The sequence below is a fragment of the Mustelus asterias genome, chromosome 25, assembly GCF_964213995.1.
Source record: "Mustelus asterias chromosome 25, sMusAst1.hap1.1, whole genome shotgun sequence".
NCBI classification, from domain to species: Eukaryota; Metazoa; Chordata; class Chondrichthyes; order Carcharhiniformes; family Triakidae; genus Mustelus; species Mustelus asterias.
The window spans coordinates 16022581-16043030 of NC_135825.1; the positions used below are offsets into that span (position 1 = coordinate 16022581).

Sequence of the window (20450 nt, forward strand, 5' to 3'; positions counted from 1 at the left end):
GCTCGCTTCGAAGTTCTGAGGGTCTTTCCAAAATCAAGCCAGTTGTGCCATTTGAGGAGAGTTCAGGTGAACTGGACTAGAGGTTAATAATTTATACTCCTAAATTATGAATAATCCTGCTATTCAAGAGGGGCAGAGAGAATAAAGGGAACTGTAGGGTAGTTAGCCCGAAGTTAGTAGTGGGAAAATGCTGGAAACTATTGTTAAGGGCACAGTAACAGAACACTTAAGAAAATGATAATGTGTGTTGGTAGAGTCAATACAGATTTATGAAAGAAGACTCTTTTTATGCACCTATTAGCTTTTTTGAGGTTTTACTAACAGGGTAGATAATGGGGAACGTATTGGAGGAAAGTAGGGCATTTGAATTTTTAGAAAGTATTTGGTAAGATGCCACACCAGAATTATCATACGATGTTAAGGCCCATGGGATTGGGGGTAATATGTTAGTGTAGATGAGGATTGGTCAACAGATGGAAGAGGATAGGAATGGAATCTAAGTTTGCTGATGGCATAAAGTGAGGTGAGAAAGTAAGGCCACGAAAAGGGATAAATGGGATCAGTGAATGGGCAAGGGGGTGGCGGAGAAGTGCAAACTTAACCCTTGGGAAGAAAAAGATAGAAAGGTGGAATTAAAAAAAAAAAATAGTGATACTCGGCACAACATCGTGGGCCGAAGGGCCTGTTCTGTGCTGTACTGTTCTAAGTGAAAGGCTGGGTAATATCGGTATTAAGAGGAGCCTGGGTATGATAATCACAAAGCTGACAGGCAGGAAAGAGAAAGCAATTGAGAAGTCAAAAGATAAGTATTATAAAGGGATTGAAGTATGAAGGTACAGAGGTATTACTGAAATTATGTAGGGCCTTGGTGGAGAGACCCCACCTGAAGCAGTGTGCAAGTTTCAGGTCTCTTTGTCCAAGGAAAAATATTCTTGCCTTGGGAGGAAGTGAAATGAAAGCGCACTACACTAAGCACCTCGCCTATATTTCCTAGAGTTTAAAAGAGTACGAACCACATTGAAACATAAAATTCTTAAGTAGCTTTACAGGGTAGACGGCGAGTGTACGCTTTTCCTGGTTGGGGAATCTGGAATTGATGGCCTTTTATACCCACAAATCTGAATGCATCATTCTGCAGATGTTTGCTTGTTGAATTGTCTTAGGCTTGCAGCTTCCGTACAAAAATGTGTTTGCGCTTTGATACACAATCGGTTGTCCATTATTAACACAATGGTGACCATCTGTATTAAAGCACAACGTCATCACTGCCAGCATTGAAAGTCAACAAGTTTCGCAAGGATACAATGTCCTTTAAATCCTATTCAGTAATTAGATTTCAAAAAGAGAACTAGGAGCAACGAAGAAAGGGGGTCGGGTGGAGGGGGGAAGAAACAACAACTATGTCAGAGAGGCTGAAGGAAGGCAAGCTAAACTGCAGAGCGGGTGAAGTATGAGGTCCTCCACACACAGCCTGGAAGGAACAGTGAAACCACAGCGTGAATGTTGAGACTATGAAGGAAAAAAATAGGGGTTCAACGATTACTGTTTTTTGAAAAGTAAAGAGACTTTGATTAAACATCTTACTTCACCATGCTTAGGTTACAGCTTTCCTCTCGCATTTTTGTTTCGTAGGCACATCCTCAACTTAATTGAGGTGGAACATGAGTCAAAGAATGATATCGCTAGCTCATTCAATGCAAATTAAACAAGGGAACAAATTCGCTTCATTGGAGTTTAGGAGACTTTGACGGACAGAAATCAAATAAATCAGTCAAGACTTTTCAATGCAAATCAGGTGTTTGGGAGATGCCTATTACAATTTCATGTCTTTGTCTCTTCCAACAACAGCAAGTGGCCAATGACAATAGGTGACAAAAATAAATTAGCAACGAAAGCTGGGAAAAAAAAAGTGTGTAGTATTTAAAATATCTACTTCGAATCACTTGCAGATGCAAGTGACAGTTATGGTCAACGCTTAAAGCAACTCACCAATAAGCATAGAAGTTATCGTCAGTTTTCACCTAGGCCACTGGCATTATCTCATATAGATGAGATAATCATTATTATCATATAGATAAACCGGCAGTATCAACACATGGCTTAAGTAAATGCTGACGGGTTTATAAAGGAAGCCTTGGGCATAATATTGAAGAGGTTCCACATGAAATGAGTTCTTAATCAGAACAGCTTTGCTCTACCAGTCGTATTAAACGGTTGCATCTGATTATGGTTTTTCAATAATCGTTGTACCCCCATAAACAGAAGGTGAAGGTCCCACTGTGTTAGCGAATTTGAAGAACAAGGATAATGGTTAAAACAAAAAAGGAAGAAAGAATGTTTCCAGTTAGTGTGCTCTTCTATGTTTATGAGGGTTACCTTTGTTGCGATTTTCTGGGGCTCCTTGTTTTTTACCTGTTCAAACAAAAAAGGGTGGAATGCTCGTCACATGACTTCATAAATGCTATAATGTAAGGCTCATGTTTAGTTGTGTCGGAAACTGGGAATGAAATGTTGACTGTTAGTACATGCCATGGGAGTGCTGTAAAATCATTGCAGTTCCACAAATTTTATCGCTTTACCATTTTTGACTTTAAACCTTGTTCAGTCCAGGTCACTCCCCAGAATTAAATTGGTAATTTCAATGGGAAAGCTACAGCAAATCGATTCTCGACACACGAGTATCAACACAAGACAGCTCCTCCAATTAGTATCTCAAAAGTGTGGCAAGACTTAAAGTTGATGAATATCGTATTTGGCATCAGGTCAAATAGCCTGGGTCATGTGAGATAGATTAAAAATATATACATGCACTGTTTTTAGTTCAAAAGTATTCGATTTGGAGTAATTTAGTTTAATCTGGAGAAGCTTTTCTTTACCTGGTCTGAATGTGGTTAAACATTTTACAATGGGTGCAAACATAATTAATTTTAACTCGGTTGGTTCTCCTATATGTTACCAGCCCTTTCCACGTTGGCATGTTAAATAAGTTTTGGTGTTACTAGGCAGTGGAACAATATGTCAAAGAACTTACTTTTCTTTAGGAATGGACCTTTTTTTTGAAAAAAGTGATTGAAATTCCAGTTTGAGCGAAGTCAGAAATTGCTTTGCCAATTTATTTAGTCACCTTCCCATTGTGGATGCCTTTAAGAACAACTTGAAATTCACACGCTTATGGTGATCAAAAGGTAACATCTCTTGAGTACGCTGTGTCAACCTTTTTTAGCACTTGGTCTTGGAAGTGTGCAGCACACTAATGTATTGGTGGTCCATGATATATATGTGGATAAGATGTTGCGGTTAGGAAATCCTAATGCATCCAAAACCAGATAAGCAGGTTGGCTGACTGTGGAGTAAAACTATACCACAGCCAACGAGTGGAGCCATGGGTAGACAGCGGTCAAGGACATGGAGAGATCACTCAGTGGCCAGGGTGAGGAGAGGTTAGTCAACCATGAGAGGTCCAATTGCTGAGTGGGAGACAGCTTTGCTTGACTGTCACCTAGACTCACAAGTAGTCTTGGAACTGCACTTTTAGAATTCACATTGAATTCACAGAATCCTTACAGTGCAGGAGGTCATTCGGCCCATCAAGTCTGCACCGACTCATCGACAGAGCATCCCATCCTACCCCTGTAACCCCATTAATCCCCCAAACCCTCACATCCTGGGAAACTAAGGGACAATTTAGCAGAGTCAATCCACCTAATGTGCATATCTTTGGACTGTGGGAGGAAACCGGAGGACTCGGGAGGAAACCCACGCAGACATGGGGAGAACGTGCAAACTCCACACAGACAGTCACCCAAGGCCAGAATCGAACCTGGGTCCCTGACACTTTGAGGCAGCAGTTCTAATCACTGTGCCACCACACCTCCCAATGTCTTGCTTGTTGGATCAGGCCATTTTCACCTCCCTTCAAGCTGCCAGGTTTATCAAGAGCTGGGAAACCTAGTTCCCAGATATTAGATTTAAACCACAGGTAAAATTTGAGTTATTTAAATTAAGGACCTCCTCTGATCAGCAGGTTAATCACCTGCACCCCCAATCTCAAAGCCCCCTCCCCCACATTAAAAAGCAGGAATGGCCGATAGGGGGAGAATTTCTACCCTCTTTAGCTATGCTGTCAAGTGGAGGCAGAAATAAAATACAAATAATTTAAGCTTCATGTAGTCTTACTTGAATTTTAATCACTTGTCCACTTGGACATGATAATTGGTGAAGAATGGCCAAATTCCAGAACCAAGAAATATGTAAGTTTAAGTTTATTTATCAGTGTCACAGGTAGGCTTACATTTACACCACAATGAAGTTACTGTGAAAATCCCCTAATCGGCACACTCCGGCATCAGTTCAGGTACATTGAGGGAAAATTGAATACGGCCGATGCACTTAACCAGCATGTCTTTTGGATTGTGGGAGGAAACCAGAGCACCCGGAGGAAATCCATGCAGAGTCAACACAGAGTGACCCAAGCTGGGAATCGAACCCGGGTCCCTGGTGCTGCGAGGCAGCAGTGCTAACCACTGTGCCACCATGCCGCCCTTATGTATGCATGTATAGGATCACCAAAAACATGATAGAAAAGGGTTAATTATGGCAGTTTTTTTTTAAAGAAAAGGCGTTTGTGCCTTGAATTTAAGGTACTGGTGGAAAATGAATTAATTTCCAAAGGTATTTGGATACCAATGGTCTAAAGTGCACATTTCATGGTGATATATTTCATTGAACAATGTGGGATTTCACTACACAATTCATCTGCAGAATCGAAGATATACAAGTCCTTAAATGGACTTCCACTGGTTTGTCAGTCTGTTACATGCCGCAGAATAAACTACAGCGCTAAATCATTTTCATGACAGTCCAGTCTGTAGTCCAACTGCAGATACAACTGATTGGCCAGGAAACTCCCTCATATCAAAAAGCAACAATTTTCCTAATCCCTCCCCTCGGTCAAACCACCGTTTTCTTAATTTCTCAAAATTCAGAAAGTCCTCAGGTGAAGAGAAACTGCAGGCTCTCCGATCGGCTCGTGTGAAAAAAAAATACAAATCCCGAAAGCTCTAGTGGAATTTCAACCCTTAATTCTTGTTTGGCAATCAGCCTTCAACTCGAACAACAATTGGAGAATATGATCATATTGGACAAAAGGACAATATTCCAGCAAAAAAAAGCTGGTTAATGCAAGTTAAAATGTTTGGTATGTCATAGAGGAACCTCGCTCACGAGAAACAATTGTAAGGAAAGAACTTATGATTTTACAGCATATTAAACAGAAGAAACTTCATCCAACTTTAACCATTTCACAGGTCAGCTACAAAACTTTTACAATAATGAGTACATTATTTTGAGAAGTGGGAGCAATACATGCGAGATGGCTAAAGCCCAATTATCTTCTCATCATATGCAGGGCTTGAGAAAGCCTTTTTTTTTAAAAAACAGAAGATAACAGCAGCATCCTAAAGCACATGGAAAGAATGGTGAAGCATTTGCAAAACCATTTCTACAACCAAGGCCCTTAAATGAGTGAATGCATTTCACTGATTAAGGTACGTTACCAGTCTTGTATACGTTGCGAAGCACAAGGCTGTTATGAACACTGTATCTGTTCAGATGTGCCTATCTAGACATTAGTTTAACTCGAGTATGAACACTTCTAAAGCAAGTGAAGATATCTATCCTTGTAAAAGATTCTGTGATATGCATGTAATCTCCATAGATCATCCGGATTGTTTTAAGTTTATTTATTGATTGGTCACAAGTAGACTTACATTAACACTGCAATGAAGTTACTGTGAAAATCCCCAAGTCGCCACATTCCGGCGCCTTCGGGTACACTGAGGGAGAATTTAGCATGGTCAATGCTAAGTATGGCTAACCTTTAATTCAACGAACCAGAAAATCACGGCCAATTTGAGGAGTGTTACTCTTACCTTCTCAGTGTGAGGGGCCAGGTCATTGAAGAATAACCAGTTTATGTAGGCCAACTACAAAGATACTTGCTTTAAATAATTATTTTTTTAAAGCACATTTATAGATGTTTATTCAAATTAAAAAGCAGTTCTCCAAGTCACATTATGCCCAATCCATTCCTTTTGGGATTTGTACTTTGAGTATCTAAGTGTTACAAATGATGTGATCTCGCATTGTGGAAATATGATTTTTAAGTCAAAGTGAGAAGTCATGGCTTTTAACACAATATTGCTTTCAGTCAGTGAATGCATTTTTTTTTTGAAAAGTGGACATTGTGTTTTGACAAAATGCTTTCTCTCCAAGCATTCAACCCTTTAAAGACCGACTGGAACTTCTAAAAGTACGAGATGTTTTGTGCACCTATCACTGCAAATCAAATCACCTTCTGAGAACAGTAGCAGGGAGAAGGAAATAAAAAAAGTTATCAACCATTGCATAAACCATTTTAAAGGTGGGGTTAATCACAAATAGAATGTGTAAATTATATTAAATAAGAACCAATGCCAGAAAAATTGATCTGTGCAATGCGTGTCTGTACCAAGGTTATCCCACCTTACACTATGGGTGGGATTTTATGGCCTCACTCGGGTGAGACCGGCAATTCCCACCCGAGGTCAAAGGAGATTTCCATTGTTGGACCCTCGCCTGCTCCAATTCTGGGCGGTGAGGTGGTAAGAGTTCCAGCCTTCATGGTTTTAGATTAGATTTTTGGCGAGAGGGAATTGGGTGGGATGGGGATGGGGGCATTAGAAAAAGATCCAGATATTCATTGCTGGACAGCCTACCAGATGATCGATTTCATTGCTGCCGTGAATTTAAGATGATTCAGTAATTAATGACAGGGCATCAATCTACAAATATTTGCAGTGTCATTTTGCAGGAGTTTTAAATGTGAAGTTAAGTTTATCCTTCTGTAGTTTTTATGCAGGATTTCAGAGATTTAATAAAAATGCTTGCCACTTTGTCAATTGAAAATAAAATGTGGGTGGTACTTAAAAGGCCACACTAAAAGTCCAGGCTAAGTTTTATGCAGCACAATGTCACCAGATTGTATTTCTACAGTTACAGTTGTCCATTACCAAACACAAATGCTTATCCAGTGTCCTGCTAAAGGATATTGCACGGGATTATAAATGACGTTCGAATTTTTGTATTTGCTGGGAAGATCTGTTTAGCAACCAGCTGCACAAGTGACGTTTTCAGATGTAGTTCCAAACAATAATTAATCTCAAAATCAGAGGAGTCAACTCCTTGGCAAAGGGAGAGAGAGATTTATATTGCGGGGTCTAATGATATAACTCAAATCAAAGTACTTATGTAATTAAACACTTAAGCCCCAATTTAAGATTTTAAATCACATAAAAGATAGCACATCTAGAACTTCTGCCAATAAACATCAATTTACTTATATTTAGGGACAACAGTTAATGCAGTTTGATATGATACCGTGCCTTTAAGAAATGTGTTTTAATCATGTTTCTCTGCAGGATGTTTCAAGCTGGCCCTAGCATCTTATTGGTACCATATTAACTGTAACCGGTATCCTTTATTGCTGCTGACATAACGTTTGTTTTTAATCTGGACTAATGCAGGGTCCTGGGGTTTTAATGGTCCTTTGGAGATTGCTGAGTGTAGCTTGATTGAGGATGATCGACAGGTCAGGTGATATGCCTGGGAACATTTTTTTAAAAAATAGAGCATTCCAAGGTTCTCAGTTGCTGCTAGAAGCTGGTGGAGGCAGGCAGTGTCACTGTCTCTCTCTCTCTCCCCCCTCAGAGGCTTTCTGGAATGTTCCAGGACCTGAAAGCCTCAGAAATTTGGCCCAACATTCAAAAGAAGCAATTCACAGCAGGTGTTAAAAAGCTGCAAATCCAGCATCACGTGAACATACTTGTTTCTGTGCCAAGTCTGAAGAAGGGTGTTTGTCTTTGGGATGGTGTTTAATTTGGAACAGCAGAGAAAGCTAGCTGCTAGGAGTATACGGTGTAATGTTCAAGTCTTATAATTGGTAAAAGTTATGCTAAATGTTTTTGTAATATTTTAACTGTGTTCTTGAATAAGCTTTTGTTTGATAAAAGCTTCCTAGTGGGTCACTTGAATCATACCTAGAGTGAAACACCCTATGCTCACCCTAATGCCAAAATCAAATGTAAAACTTAGGGGCAAGGCATAAAACACTTTGGCATTTCTGACCTGGGTCTCAACAAATTAACTTAGAAATGGATATGGTAGTGCAGTGGCTATTCCTGGATTAATAATCCAGCAGCCTGGGCTGAACATCCAGACAACACCAACTGAAGTCTTATCACAGTTTCAGAATTTGAATTCAGCTTAACGCAAAATAAAATGTGGTACTAATAAAAAAAATTGGAATAAAAACTGGTTCAACTGTCTTTTTGGACAGGAAACCTGCTGTCCTTATCCAGCCTGGCCCATGAAGTTTAAAGTTTATTCAGTGTCACAAGTAGGCTTACATTCACACTACAATGAAGTTACTTTGAAAGTCCACTAGTTGCCACACTCCGGCACCTGTTCAGATTATTTCTAATAGAAAAAGGGATAAGGGGAACAGGTGGGGAGGTAGGTTTGAGACCAGGGAAAGATCAACCATAATCTGACTGAATGGCAGAGCAGGGTCAAAAGGGCTGAATTTGCTTACTGTTGCTCCTAATTCCTATGTACACTGAGGGAGAATTTAGCCTGGCCAAGGAACCTAACCAGCACGTCTTTCGCACTGTGGAAAGAAACCGGAGCACCTGGGAGGAAACCCACGCAGACACGGGGAGAACGTGCATACTCCACACAGACAGTGACTCAAACCAGGAATTGAATCTGGGTCCCTGGCGCTGTGAAGCAGCAGCACTAACCACTGTGCCACCCAGACTCTTATTTGCCTCATGATGTGTCCTAGAGAGACACTCAGTCGTATGAATGCAGCAATTCAAGTTAGCCCATTACTACTTTCTTGGCAATTGGTGACGGGCAATAAATACCAGCCTTGCCAGAAACATTCAATGTTCAGTGAATGAACAAAAAAAAAGATAAATTTAAACAGAGGCTAAACCTGAGCCATTAGTTATATCATAAATTGGAAATAAAACACTTCTGTATTTCTTAATAAAATCAAATACATTTTGGGGAAATCTCTCTGTTCATTAACTGGTGGCGCATGTGCAAAATTAATTGTGACACCTTGAATATAGTTTTATTCCATTCCTCACACCAGGAAACCCTGATTGTTGTTATTTGTGATCTTGAATTAGGTCCACAAAAAAACAACTGGTGTAGCCTTTTGAAATAGGCAGCATAAGACAATCACTCACATAAATGAGTGCACAAAAACACAACCTTGCCCCTTTAACATTTACACAATGGCAAGATTAGACTTAATTTTAAAGACAAGGAAGTGAACTGTGGTTGTGTTTTGATTACGTAGTCAACAGGTCAGGGAAAAGAAAGATTCAACTGGGTTTGCAATCATCACATAGTCTACAAAGTTTTAAAACTAAAAGCAATTAACAGAGGGCGATAATGAATTGGGTAAGTGTGAACACCGTTTCTTAAACAAATGCTTGTGATCACCATGGTACAAACCAGGATGTCGGCATACATACCACTCATATCATTATTTTATTAGAAAACCGTAGAGTGCCACAGAGCTCGCACAGTACATGGCCAGGACTTGCAATTTGGTGCCCCTGCGAACTCAAGTATTTACAAATTCTACATTCATTTAGAACGATATAATGCTAGATAACTGGAATATGCATTCCTGGAACAACCAGGGTGGAGGAAAAAAAAGGTAATGGTCAGTCATTTCTAACGTTATTGGAGAAGCAGGAAGCGGCCTACTTACCCTTCTTGTTTTTCTTCTCTTCCTCGTCACTACCTGCTCCTAATAAGGTGAAAATGATACCAGTCTGGGAGTTCAAACCTACTGCGGTGACAAGGATCCGGCCAGAGCCTTCCATTACATGGGTACCTATAAGAGAGATCGGTAGGTAAAAGGTAACACCATCCATTTCCGATTATTGAAACTGGTTATCCCAATATTAATTCTTAGGCACCCGTTGCTAAATTAGGAGATTGTTTGAGACAAAAGCCATTGACATTTAAACCCCAAGTTCCCTTTTGGGAAGTTGGCCTAACTTCTCCTTTCCCTCCCCATCCTTACACAATTCAGAAAAATCAGCCTGCACACTCGTACCCGATCACTCACACCAATCATTGTACGGTGCGAGCAGCTATTATTGGGGTCAATTGAATCATAGAATTCCTGCAGTGCTGAAGGAGGGCATTTGGCCCATCAAGTGTGCGCAGACTCTTCTACAGGGCATCTTACCCAGGCCCCATCCCTGTAGCCCCATGTATTTACTCTGCTGGTCCCCTTAACCTACACATCTTGGGACACTAAGGGGCAATTTAGCATGGCCAATCCACCTAACCTGGACATCTTTGGAGTGTGGGAGGAAACCAGAGCACCTGGAGGAAACCCACGCAGACATGGGGAGAATGCGCAAACTCCACACAGACAGTGACCCAAGCCGGCAATCAAACCTGGATCCCTGGTGCTGTGAGACAGCAGTGCAGACCACTGTGGCACCCTATTACTGGTTTGTCTAAGTGCTTCTTAATTATCTGGCGAGTGGGCTGCTGATTTTGGTGCCTGCCCACTCCTTTCATCATGAGGGTGAGTTTTTCGGGGGTTGGAGAGGTTGGCTCCTACCCCATTTTATGTGCCCCCCTATTCGTCCCCATCACCCACTGAGAACACACCCAATACGGGGACAGGTAAAAGGCAGCCCACAATATAAGCCAGCCTGTAGAAATGCAAAGTCATCTGCAAAATAAGAAAAAAACAACAATCCTTTATTCTAACAAACTAGAGCCAACAACTGGGGCGGAGGAAATGAGTACATCAGACACACGCTACATTCATTTCAAGTTGCATCTGTTAAGGACTGAATTAAAAACAGCAAGCTAAAAGGATCTGGAATGTGACTGAGAATGCAAGAGGGGAAACCAACCAAACCAAACATGATTTTTTTTAAAGCGCAAATGGGGAAATTTTTCAACTCTGATTTGTGGATAAGGAGAAAGATAGCAGCTCATACGTAGCAGCTCCATTTACACTGACTCCCCATTTCAAATGGTAGGGTTTGGGGAGGTCAGGGTCCTACCAGACTCCACTGGGACTCTCACTAACACAATGCAATCTGGGGTCACACTGGGATCCTTTGATATTTTAGCTGTCTGAGTGAGTTGCCTGCCCTGGATTTCTCATCAGGTAAAACAGTCACGAAGCCACCAAAGCCTCCAATATGGGCTTTTAAAAAAATATTAAAAATATTAAATAATATAAATTATAATATAAAACAAAACTGCTTACTGGAGGCAGCAGCCACCAAGCTCCACAAGTGAAATCCAGGTCTCCACTATACCTGGCTCCCTCACCACCAGCCACAACATCTCAACATCCCTATCCCAAGAACACCCATTTTACTGGCAGCCTTCTCCTGATGGTCATATTTCCCTCAAGAAACTGACCAGTGGCATCCAAAGTAAAAATCTGCTAGGCATCCCACTCCTGTGGCTGATTCCCATCCATTCCTGTTAGCTTCTCATCAGGAGGTTAATTAGGGAGCTCAAAACATCCAAACACCTGCTGGAGTCTCTTGAGGAGCCCTACCCTTGTATACTGTGCTTCTGATCATCCCTAAATGAAGTGTGCGAACACAATAGTTGCTTGAGCTTACCAGAGAGTAGCATGGGGTCCTTCTCCATTGATTTCTTCACATGGTCTGACTCTCCTGTCAAAGAACTTTCATCTATTTTTAAGTCATTGCCTTGGATGAGAACACCATCAGCTGGCAGAAGGTCACCTGCAGGGGCACAAACATTAAGTTGACATCCTTACAAAGGCAAAACACTGAAGTTGCAGGAAATATAACATTAAAACAAACCAAAAAAATGGCTGAAAATGTCCAACTGGCTGGGCAACATCTATAGAGAGAAACAGAGTTGACCTGAAAAGTTAACTCTGTCTTCACATAAGCTGCCCGATTAGCTGAGCATTTCTAGAAGTTGATATCCACGTCAGAAGACCACAACGGACATGGAAATGAATCCAGGCCCAAGCACTGTGACAACACATCCCTGTGCATCTCACAGACAGGATGGGAATGCACTTTAATGCACATGCGTAATATGCGTCTTGCTCCCAAACATTTAGCCACTGCTTAACATAATCCTTCCTTCCACTCAAAACTAAACAGTGGAAGTTATTTTCACCTTCATTTAGCGTAAAATAGGCAACACCAGATTGGCTATCTGCTCTACACTCCAATCAATCTTCCCTTTCATTGAACAATTATGCAGATCAAGTGGGATGTATATAGTACATGGCCAATCAAATACCATTTATTGTATACTGTTGCCAAAAGATAAGATGACTCCTAATCTTTTACAGCAGATAATTTTGAAATCTCAAATGACGAAGTTCTGTGGCACAGAAATATTTCCAGCCCACGATTCACCCTCACTCCCTATCTACATGGGGCAGCACGGTGGCACAGTGGTTAGCACTGCTGCCTCACAGCGCCAGGGACCTGGGTTCAATTCCCGGCTTGGGTCACTGTCTGTGTGGAGTCTGCAAGTTCTCCCAGTGTCTGTGTGGGCTTCCTCCGGGTGCTCCGGTTTCCTCCCAGAGTCTGAAATACGTGATTGGGTGCGTTGGCCATGCTAAATTCTCCCTCAGTGTACCCGAACAGACACCGGAGTGTGGCAACTAGGGGGATTTTCACAGTAACTTCATTGCAGTGTTAATGTAAGCCTACTTGAGACACTAATAAACTTTAAACTTTGCAAATCTGTTCAACTGGTTAGATTGATTGGCTATGCTAAATTGACCCGAGTGTCAGGGATTAGCAGGGGGGAATACGTGGGGTTATGGGAATAGGGCCTGAGTGGGACTGTGGTCATTGCAGATTCTTTTCTATGATTCAACTGAATTAAAGGCACAAACCCATTAAAATTTACAAGAAATTAATGTGGCTTCAGTGAGATAGAGTATAAAGCCTCACATTTCTTGGCTTTTGGAAGGAGAGAACAGTATTAAAACTGAAACACACACATTAAGGTTGCTCCCATTCAACACTCAGTTTTTGTGGCCTATTTCCAGATTTTACCAGCCACAGGACTGATCGAGAATTGTTCTTTGGCAGAGGGGCACTTCCTTAGACCTTAACCAGCTCTGCTCAAGACCAGTTTAGCAAACGGGTGTGACCATCCATCCAGCTTTAGGAGTCGTGAGCACAAGTGGTATTTCTGGTGGTGCACAGGATTAACTCTGCTGTGTAGCAGGAGTCTGAAGCAATGAGGAATGAACTGTCCAGGAGATCCAACAGTAAAGGTTGGAGCAGCATTATGCAGGTTGATCAGGGAGGTGAGTTATACGCCCAACTTCTTTGTACATGTGCAATTGCCAAGAAATTTATCAACTCCTTTATTCTCTGCCTGGAATTGACCACTTTTGTACATATTTTTCTCATCAATAACCTTGTTAGTATATTTCTCACTGGAGGGATGCCATAAGGAATATTCTCAAACAAGGCAGGAAGTTCCGAATGCCGGAAGCCAAATAGGCATCTCTATTGTGAACTAATATCTTCCTCCTTTAGTTATCAATGTTTCTGTCTCAGTGCCGTCACTTGCTCAAGTCAAATCAGCCCACTTGCTTGACAGAACTTACTTTTCTGTTCATTTTATACAGAATACACGCTCGCTCGAGTGTCAAGGACACAGGCCAGAATTACACCCAATTGAATATAATTTAGGAACTATTCATAATCAAAGAGGAATTGGGTTCACGCAAAAAGAAAATTTATACCACCCAAGTATCCACGAGCCCAAAGACCAAGCAAAATGGGGACAATCTTACCAGCTTGTCATGTCGGTCGATATAGTGTACGGAGTGGGGCGCCTGCACAGTGGTGCCACCTACAGCTCATCAGCCGGTTTCCCAGCATGAATAGGCTCCACCCACTCCCCCAACTGGCAAGAATCACACTTTGCTTCATTTTATTTTCTAAGTGCCAGACGATTGCATCTGGAAGCTCGCCCAAAAAATGAGAGATTCTCTCCCATTTGCACACTTGTTCGACACAAAATATTTTTCGGTAAGATCGCCTCCCTCTATGATTTCTCAAATGTAGGTAATATAGAATGGAAAGGTTCATTCTATAGCACAAATAGGGCGGGACTCAAAATCCTGCCCTAGGCCAACGGAGAATTCCGTTCTGCGGTAAAGTCCCAGCAATAATTTCAAGGATTGGAAGTCCAAAATCAAGGACCAAAATGTGAGGAATCCAACATCACTATCACACTGATGATGTTGAGAACAAGTTGCAACGTTTTAGTACCTCGCCTCTCTTTGCTACTCACCATATTTAATCTGGGCAATGTCGCCCACGACAATTTCTGCTACCGGAATCTGGATAACCTGACCCTTGCGGATCACTGTGAACTTCTGCTCCTGTTCGATGCGGCTTTGCAGTCCGCGGAACTGCTTCTCTTTACTCCAGTCGTTGAATGCTGTCACCAGCACCACGCAAATGACAGAGAGGAGGATAGCTGCCCCTTCGATCCAGCCAGCGTCTGCCTCTCCTTCATCCTCTTGATTTGCAACTTCCCCACATACTACAAGAAAGGGAGACATAATTATAGGTGTCAGCACCAGACTGAATGTGGTAGCTTACAATTAAGATCCGGCGGCACTTGGTTAGAAAAATATTTTTGAGCCTTTCACCTGGCATCAGCAGCACACCTTTCCAACTGGAAAAAATATATAACCTTCAATTTATTTTATTCTACCTCAAAGCATCTGGTCCTTAAATAAATGAGTAATCATCAACCTAGCACCAAGCTACTTTTCTCAAGGATCTAGCAGAAAGTAGAAAACGCTGGAAAATCTCGGCTGGTCTGGCAGCATCTGTAAGGAGAGAAAAGAGCTGACGTTGAGAGTCCAGATGACCCTTTGTCCAGCTTTGACAAGGGTCATCTGGACTCGAAACGTCAGCTCTTTTCTCTCCTTACAGAGGCTGCCAGACCAGCCGAGATTTTCCAGATTTTTCACTTTTGGTTTCAGATTCCAGCATCCGCAGTAATTTGCTTTTATCTAGCAGAAATTAGATCAGCTCCAAACAATTTGGTGCCTAACTCATTACTGGTCTACTCATTTTAGATGAGAACTTTCTCTGCTTTAACTAATTTCTCCCGTGGAACCTGTCAAACATTAAAAAGGACATGGAAAACCCAAAGCAGCCCATTTTCAATATTATTCCTGCTTCTTCATATTTAAGAAAAAACAAAATGTGCAACTTTGGAGATGGGTTCCATATAAAACAACTAATTTCTCTTGTGCAGGCCAACCATTCTGTCCCATTTACACACTGTTGCGCTGATGATCGTATATGCAAGAGAGGCTAGATTAATTTACATACAAGCTGTTGTTAGGACTGGCTGCCAAATCAGACTCCTGGATGCAGAAAAGGGCAACACTTTATCCCCAGGTCAAACATCGATTTCCCCCCCCCCCCCCAACCAACCTTAGAAAAATAAGCAAAATACTATGGATGCTGGAATCAGAAAAAACAGTGGATGTTGGAAAAACTCAGCAGGATTGGCAGCATTTGAAGGGAGAGAAGACGCTCCTGCTCAGTTTCTCCAGTATCCTCTGTTCTTTAAAGTATAAACTGGATGCATTTTCACCCCTTCACTGCTCTTGTGTGTCCAATATCTCCTACATTGCATTGTTACTTGAGGTCCAAGAGCAAATAGTTGTGCAACTCCTGGCCACAATCAACAAGAGGTGTGAAAAATTGGAAAGAACAGTCAATATTATGCAACAATAATATTATTGGGGCGGCATGGGGGCACAGTGGCTAGCACTGCTGCCTCTCAGCACCAGGGATCCGGGTTAGATTTCCGGCTTGGATCACCATCTGTGTGGAGTTTGCATGTTCTCCCCGTGTCTGCATGGTTTCCTCTGGATGCTCCGGTTTCCTCCCACAGTCCAAAGATGTGCAGGTTACGTGGAGTGGCCATGCTAAATTGCTTCTTAGCGTCCCAAGATGTGTCAGATAGATGGATTAGCCATGGGAAATGGGGTTAGGTTTGGGGTGGGGAGGGGGCCTGGATAAGGTACTCTCAGAGAATTGGTGCAGAACGAAGGGCCCAATGACCTCTTCTGCGCTATTGGTGTTCTATGATTTTATGGTAAAACTCTTCTCATTGGAGATTATGAGGCTATGGATTTATACATTAATTGCCCCGCTTTTAGGTATTGTTTTAGGTACCATCTTTTAATCAGGAGATGTCTTGAATACTTACACTCGCTGTCCCCTCCAGGAGGACGGTAAAAGGAAAGGCCCAAAGATATAATGGCTGCAATTTCTAGAATAATTAAAGTTACATCTTGTAGCGCTTCCCATACTAACTGCAGGAATGTTTTTGCCTTTTTGGGTGGTATAAAGTTCTGACCAAACACGACTTTTCGTTTGTCGAGATCGGCCGGGTTGCCGGACAAACCTGAGGAAGAAGAAGAAACAGCCGTTACCAACAACCATATACCATCTCAGGGCAGAGTGTTTCAGTCAAGTTTTAATGCACAAATCAGACCATTACCAGTGGTGCCTCTTGTTCATTTTCATTAAAGAGATGGCAATGGTTCAAATTACAAGGCAAGATACACATGTTTTTCCTCTGGACTTGATGTGGTTTCCACTTGAGCCAAGACATTTCCCCTTCTTAAATCACTGATATTTTGAAACTGGCAATGAATAGTTTGGAATATTTAAGTGTATTTCCACAATGATCAGATACACTGTTGTTAGACAATGAAGCAGCAGACAACTCCAACACGTGGGGGGCTAAGATTTGGACCTACTCCCTCACAGCCAAGTTTCAGACCAGAACATCCTCATCAAGATGCAGAACGAGAGCCAATTGAATTTACTCTCTGGGATGAAAGGAAGTTAAGGAAGCCAATCCTCGAATACTCGCACACACCCAACCAGAGTGGGAACGTTTTCAGGGATTAGTTTGGGAAATGAAGTCTCCAAAACTCCAAATCACCCCGAGTGAGCTGCATGCACATTCCACCGAGCATCTTTGACTCTCTATTGATAAGTTAATGCAGGGCAGCAATCCATTGTGCAAGTTCATTGAATCATAGAATCCCTACAGTGCCAATGGAGGTCATTCAGTCCATCAAATCTGCACCAACCACAATCCCACCCAGCTCCTATCCCGGCGACTCTGAGCGATGTATGGTAAGCACACAAAACAATACTTCTCACTGTATCTCAGTACATGTGACAATAATGAATCAAATACTTTGAAACTTATTACCTAATCTAAATGAATCATGGGTTTGTGAGGAAGTTTTATTCGTTAGCGCTCTTACAGTCACTATCTACCTTGTAAATGCTCTAACTCATTCTAGATAGACATTCAACACATCAACCCTTTTTCTGCATCCAATATCATTGCCCTGCCTTTGACCCCTATCCCTTGGGTCACTGTCTGTGTGGAGCTGGCACGTTCTCCCCGTGTCTGCATGGGTTTCCTCCAGGTGTTCCGGTTTCCTCCCACAATCCAAAGCTACGCGTGTTAGGTGAATTGGCCATGCTAAACTGCCCCTTGGTGGCCCGGGATGTGTAGGTTAGAGGTATTAGCTGGGTAAATATGTCAGGGATAGGGCCTGGGTGGGATTGTTTGTCAGACTTCATGGGCCGAATGGCCTCTTTCTGCACAGTAGGGTTTCTATGATTCTGTCGATCTTGGGCTAAAAAAATTCAATTAATCAAGCTTCTGCTGGGGGAATTTCCCACCAGTATTAGTGCGAAAGTATTTCCTGATTTTACTCCAGAATGGTGCAAATTTTAAAATTCCAACATGTTGTTCTGGATTTTCACAATGAGTAAAAGGTTTCTTTGAACCTTTTGTTATTTAGAACAGGTCAATCAGTTTGCTCTTCCATCATTTCTCCTCAAGGGAATACAAGTGAAGTATATGCAACTTGCCCTCAGTTTAACCCTTTTGAATCTTGGTACCATTCTGGTGAATCTGCACGGGCCTTGCTTAGTATTTCTTTCCCATCATAACTCTCTCAGACCTGATCCAACAAAGGCAAAGGAGTCTCACGAGAAATAAAATATCCAGCTATTTTGCTTTGCTGTTTGTGTGCAGCTGCTACAAGATGGAAAGATGAGGAGCATTTAAAAAAAATCCTCAATACATTTATTTATTTATGTCACAAGTAGGCTTATGGGGCGGCATTGGCCTAGTGGTATTATCGCTCGACTATTAATCCAGAAACTCAGCTAATGTTTTGGGGACCTGGGTTCGAATCCCGCCATGGCAGATGGTGGAAGTTGAATTCAATAAAAATATCTGGAATTAAGAATCTACTGATGACCGTGAAACCATTGTCAATTGTCGGATTGTTCACTAATGTCCTTTAGGGAAGGAAATCTGCTGTCCTTACCTGATCTGGCCAACATATGACTCCAGAGCCACAGCAATCTCTTAGCTGCCCTCTGAAATGGTAGAGCAAGCCATTCAGTTCTAGGGCAACTGGGGATGGGCAATAAATGCTGGCCAGCCAGTGTCGCCCATGTCCCACAGATGAATAAAAAGAGCATTAACACTGCAATGAAGTTACTGTGAAAATCCCCTAGTCGCCACATTCCGGTGCCTGTTCGGATACACGGAGGGAGAATTTAGCATGGCCAATGCACCTTACCAGCACGTTTTTCAGACTGTGGGAGGAAACTGGAGCACCGGGAGGAAACCCACGCAGAATGGGGAGAATGTGCAGATTCCGCACAGTGACCCAAGCCGGGAATCGAACCCGGGTCCCTGGCATTGTGAGGCAGCAGGGCTAACTGTGCCACCCTATATGAAACTATCCATACATTGCCATGTGTATGCTGGAATAATTCTAGAGGTTTCATTTGGTGTTAATATTCGATCAAGCAGGAGTTGTATGTGACTGTGTAGTGCCTAAAATGCTGGAGTAATTGACTTTGGTTTGGGAGGGAAATGAAATTGAAATAGATTAAAGCTTGTTCCTTGATATTTAGTTACCGTACTTTCAGTCTACCTCATTATCCTTTAAATCGTCATTTACTGCAGAAATTTAGAAAGTGCTGATGATCATCTCCAACTGTTGTCATAAAAATCCCTATTGCACGCAACACAATCAAAAATCTGCCTTCCTCATGGTGACTTTTTTCTTCTTTTCATTTCACAAGTCTCTATAGTAAACAGGTCTTGATCTGTGAATGGGACTGGCCTTTATAATGAATCAGTGGCAAGTTAGTGTCACCAGCTCCTGACAAGCGGGTTTTACAGAGTAGTGGCCAACTCAAGTAAACTTGCTAGATTTACCGAAGTTGGCAACAAGGAGGAACTTTTATTTTGGAAGAGAAAAAGGAGCAATCTTTTCCAGAACCCAGCTTCCGAGCTCAAAGTAATCAGCTGGATTCATTAACAGGTTCAGTTGGGCTGATGCGTTAGTGGCAGGGGATATTACCACACCAAGAAGCCAAATCTAAAAGCAGCTGGAGTTTCGCATTAACATTTCGACATCGCTGAGCACCAAAAATAGTTCTGTTTATCCAGTAAACAGATCGTATTGAGACAATTTTCCAGGATGCATAGCTGCCATGTTTAAAGGTGCAGGCACACCAGAGATAACCAAATACAAATCAATGCAACAGATTCTCACTTGACAAGCACATTCTGGCCGATAGCTTAAAAAAATTAACATATGAAAATCTGGCCCAACACTGAAATAATCCACCTGAAGCAGCGGAGAAAAAACCCCCCATAATTTGATCGGGCACAGTGGTTAGCCCTGCTGCCTCACAGGGACCTGGGTTCAATTCTGGTCTTGGGTCACTGTCTGCAGAGGCTGCACATTCTTCCCGTGTCTGCTTGGGTTTCCTCCAGGTGCTCTGGTTTCCTCCCACAGTCCGAAAGACGTGCTGGTTAGGTGCATTGGCCACACTAAATTCTTTCTCCGTGTACACGGAGTGTGGCGACTAGAGGATTTTCACAGTAACTTCACTGCAGTGTTAATGTAAGCCTACTTGTGACACTAATAAACAAACTTCAAACTTGGTCGAAGATGCACAATAGCTTTTGACCAAGTGCCATGCTAGTGGGGATTACACCGTCACACAAGCTCATTCTCCTCTCTGGAAGACAGTGCAATATTTGATCTCCAGCTTGCAAAAATTAAGATTCGCAGCCCCAGTATGTGTAGCTCAGGAGTTGTGCATGCTGTGGTGAACCATTGTTGGTTCCCACTAGGTAGTGCTGAGCCATGGTCTGGCCAGTACTATGAGTCTGTATATATGTTACTGTTGGGGTTAGGGTTGGGCTGTTCTACCTGTTAATATAGTTGTTATGGT

At 42.1% G+C, this 20450-nt stretch overlaps 1 protein-coding gene across 9 annotated transcripts in view; it reads right to left on the minus strand.

Annotated features, from left to right (window-relative positions):
• LOC144511825 (plasma membrane calcium-transporting ATPase 1-like) overlaps positions 1-20450 on the minus strand; it is a 269405-nt gene that overhangs the window by 92872 nt on the left and 156083 nt on the right. For 5 of the 9 annotated variants that reach the window (XM_078242188.1, XM_078242186.1, XM_078242184.1 and 2 more), the window contains exons 3-7: positions 16360-16557; positions 14413-14667; positions 11727-11852; positions 9827-9952; positions 2377-2412 (exon numbers count right to left, since the gene is read on the minus strand). In XM_078242188.1, coding sequence (XP_078098314.1) covers positions 2377-2412; positions 9827-9952; positions 11727-11852; positions 14413-14667; positions 16360-16557 — 741 coding nt within the window. The remainder of the gene's footprint in view (positions 1-2376; positions 2413-9826; positions 9953-11726; positions 11853-14412; positions 14668-16359; positions 16558-20450) is intronic. The other 4 variants (XM_078242189.1, XM_078242187.1, XM_078242182.1 and 1 more) reach the window with 1 other exon arrangement.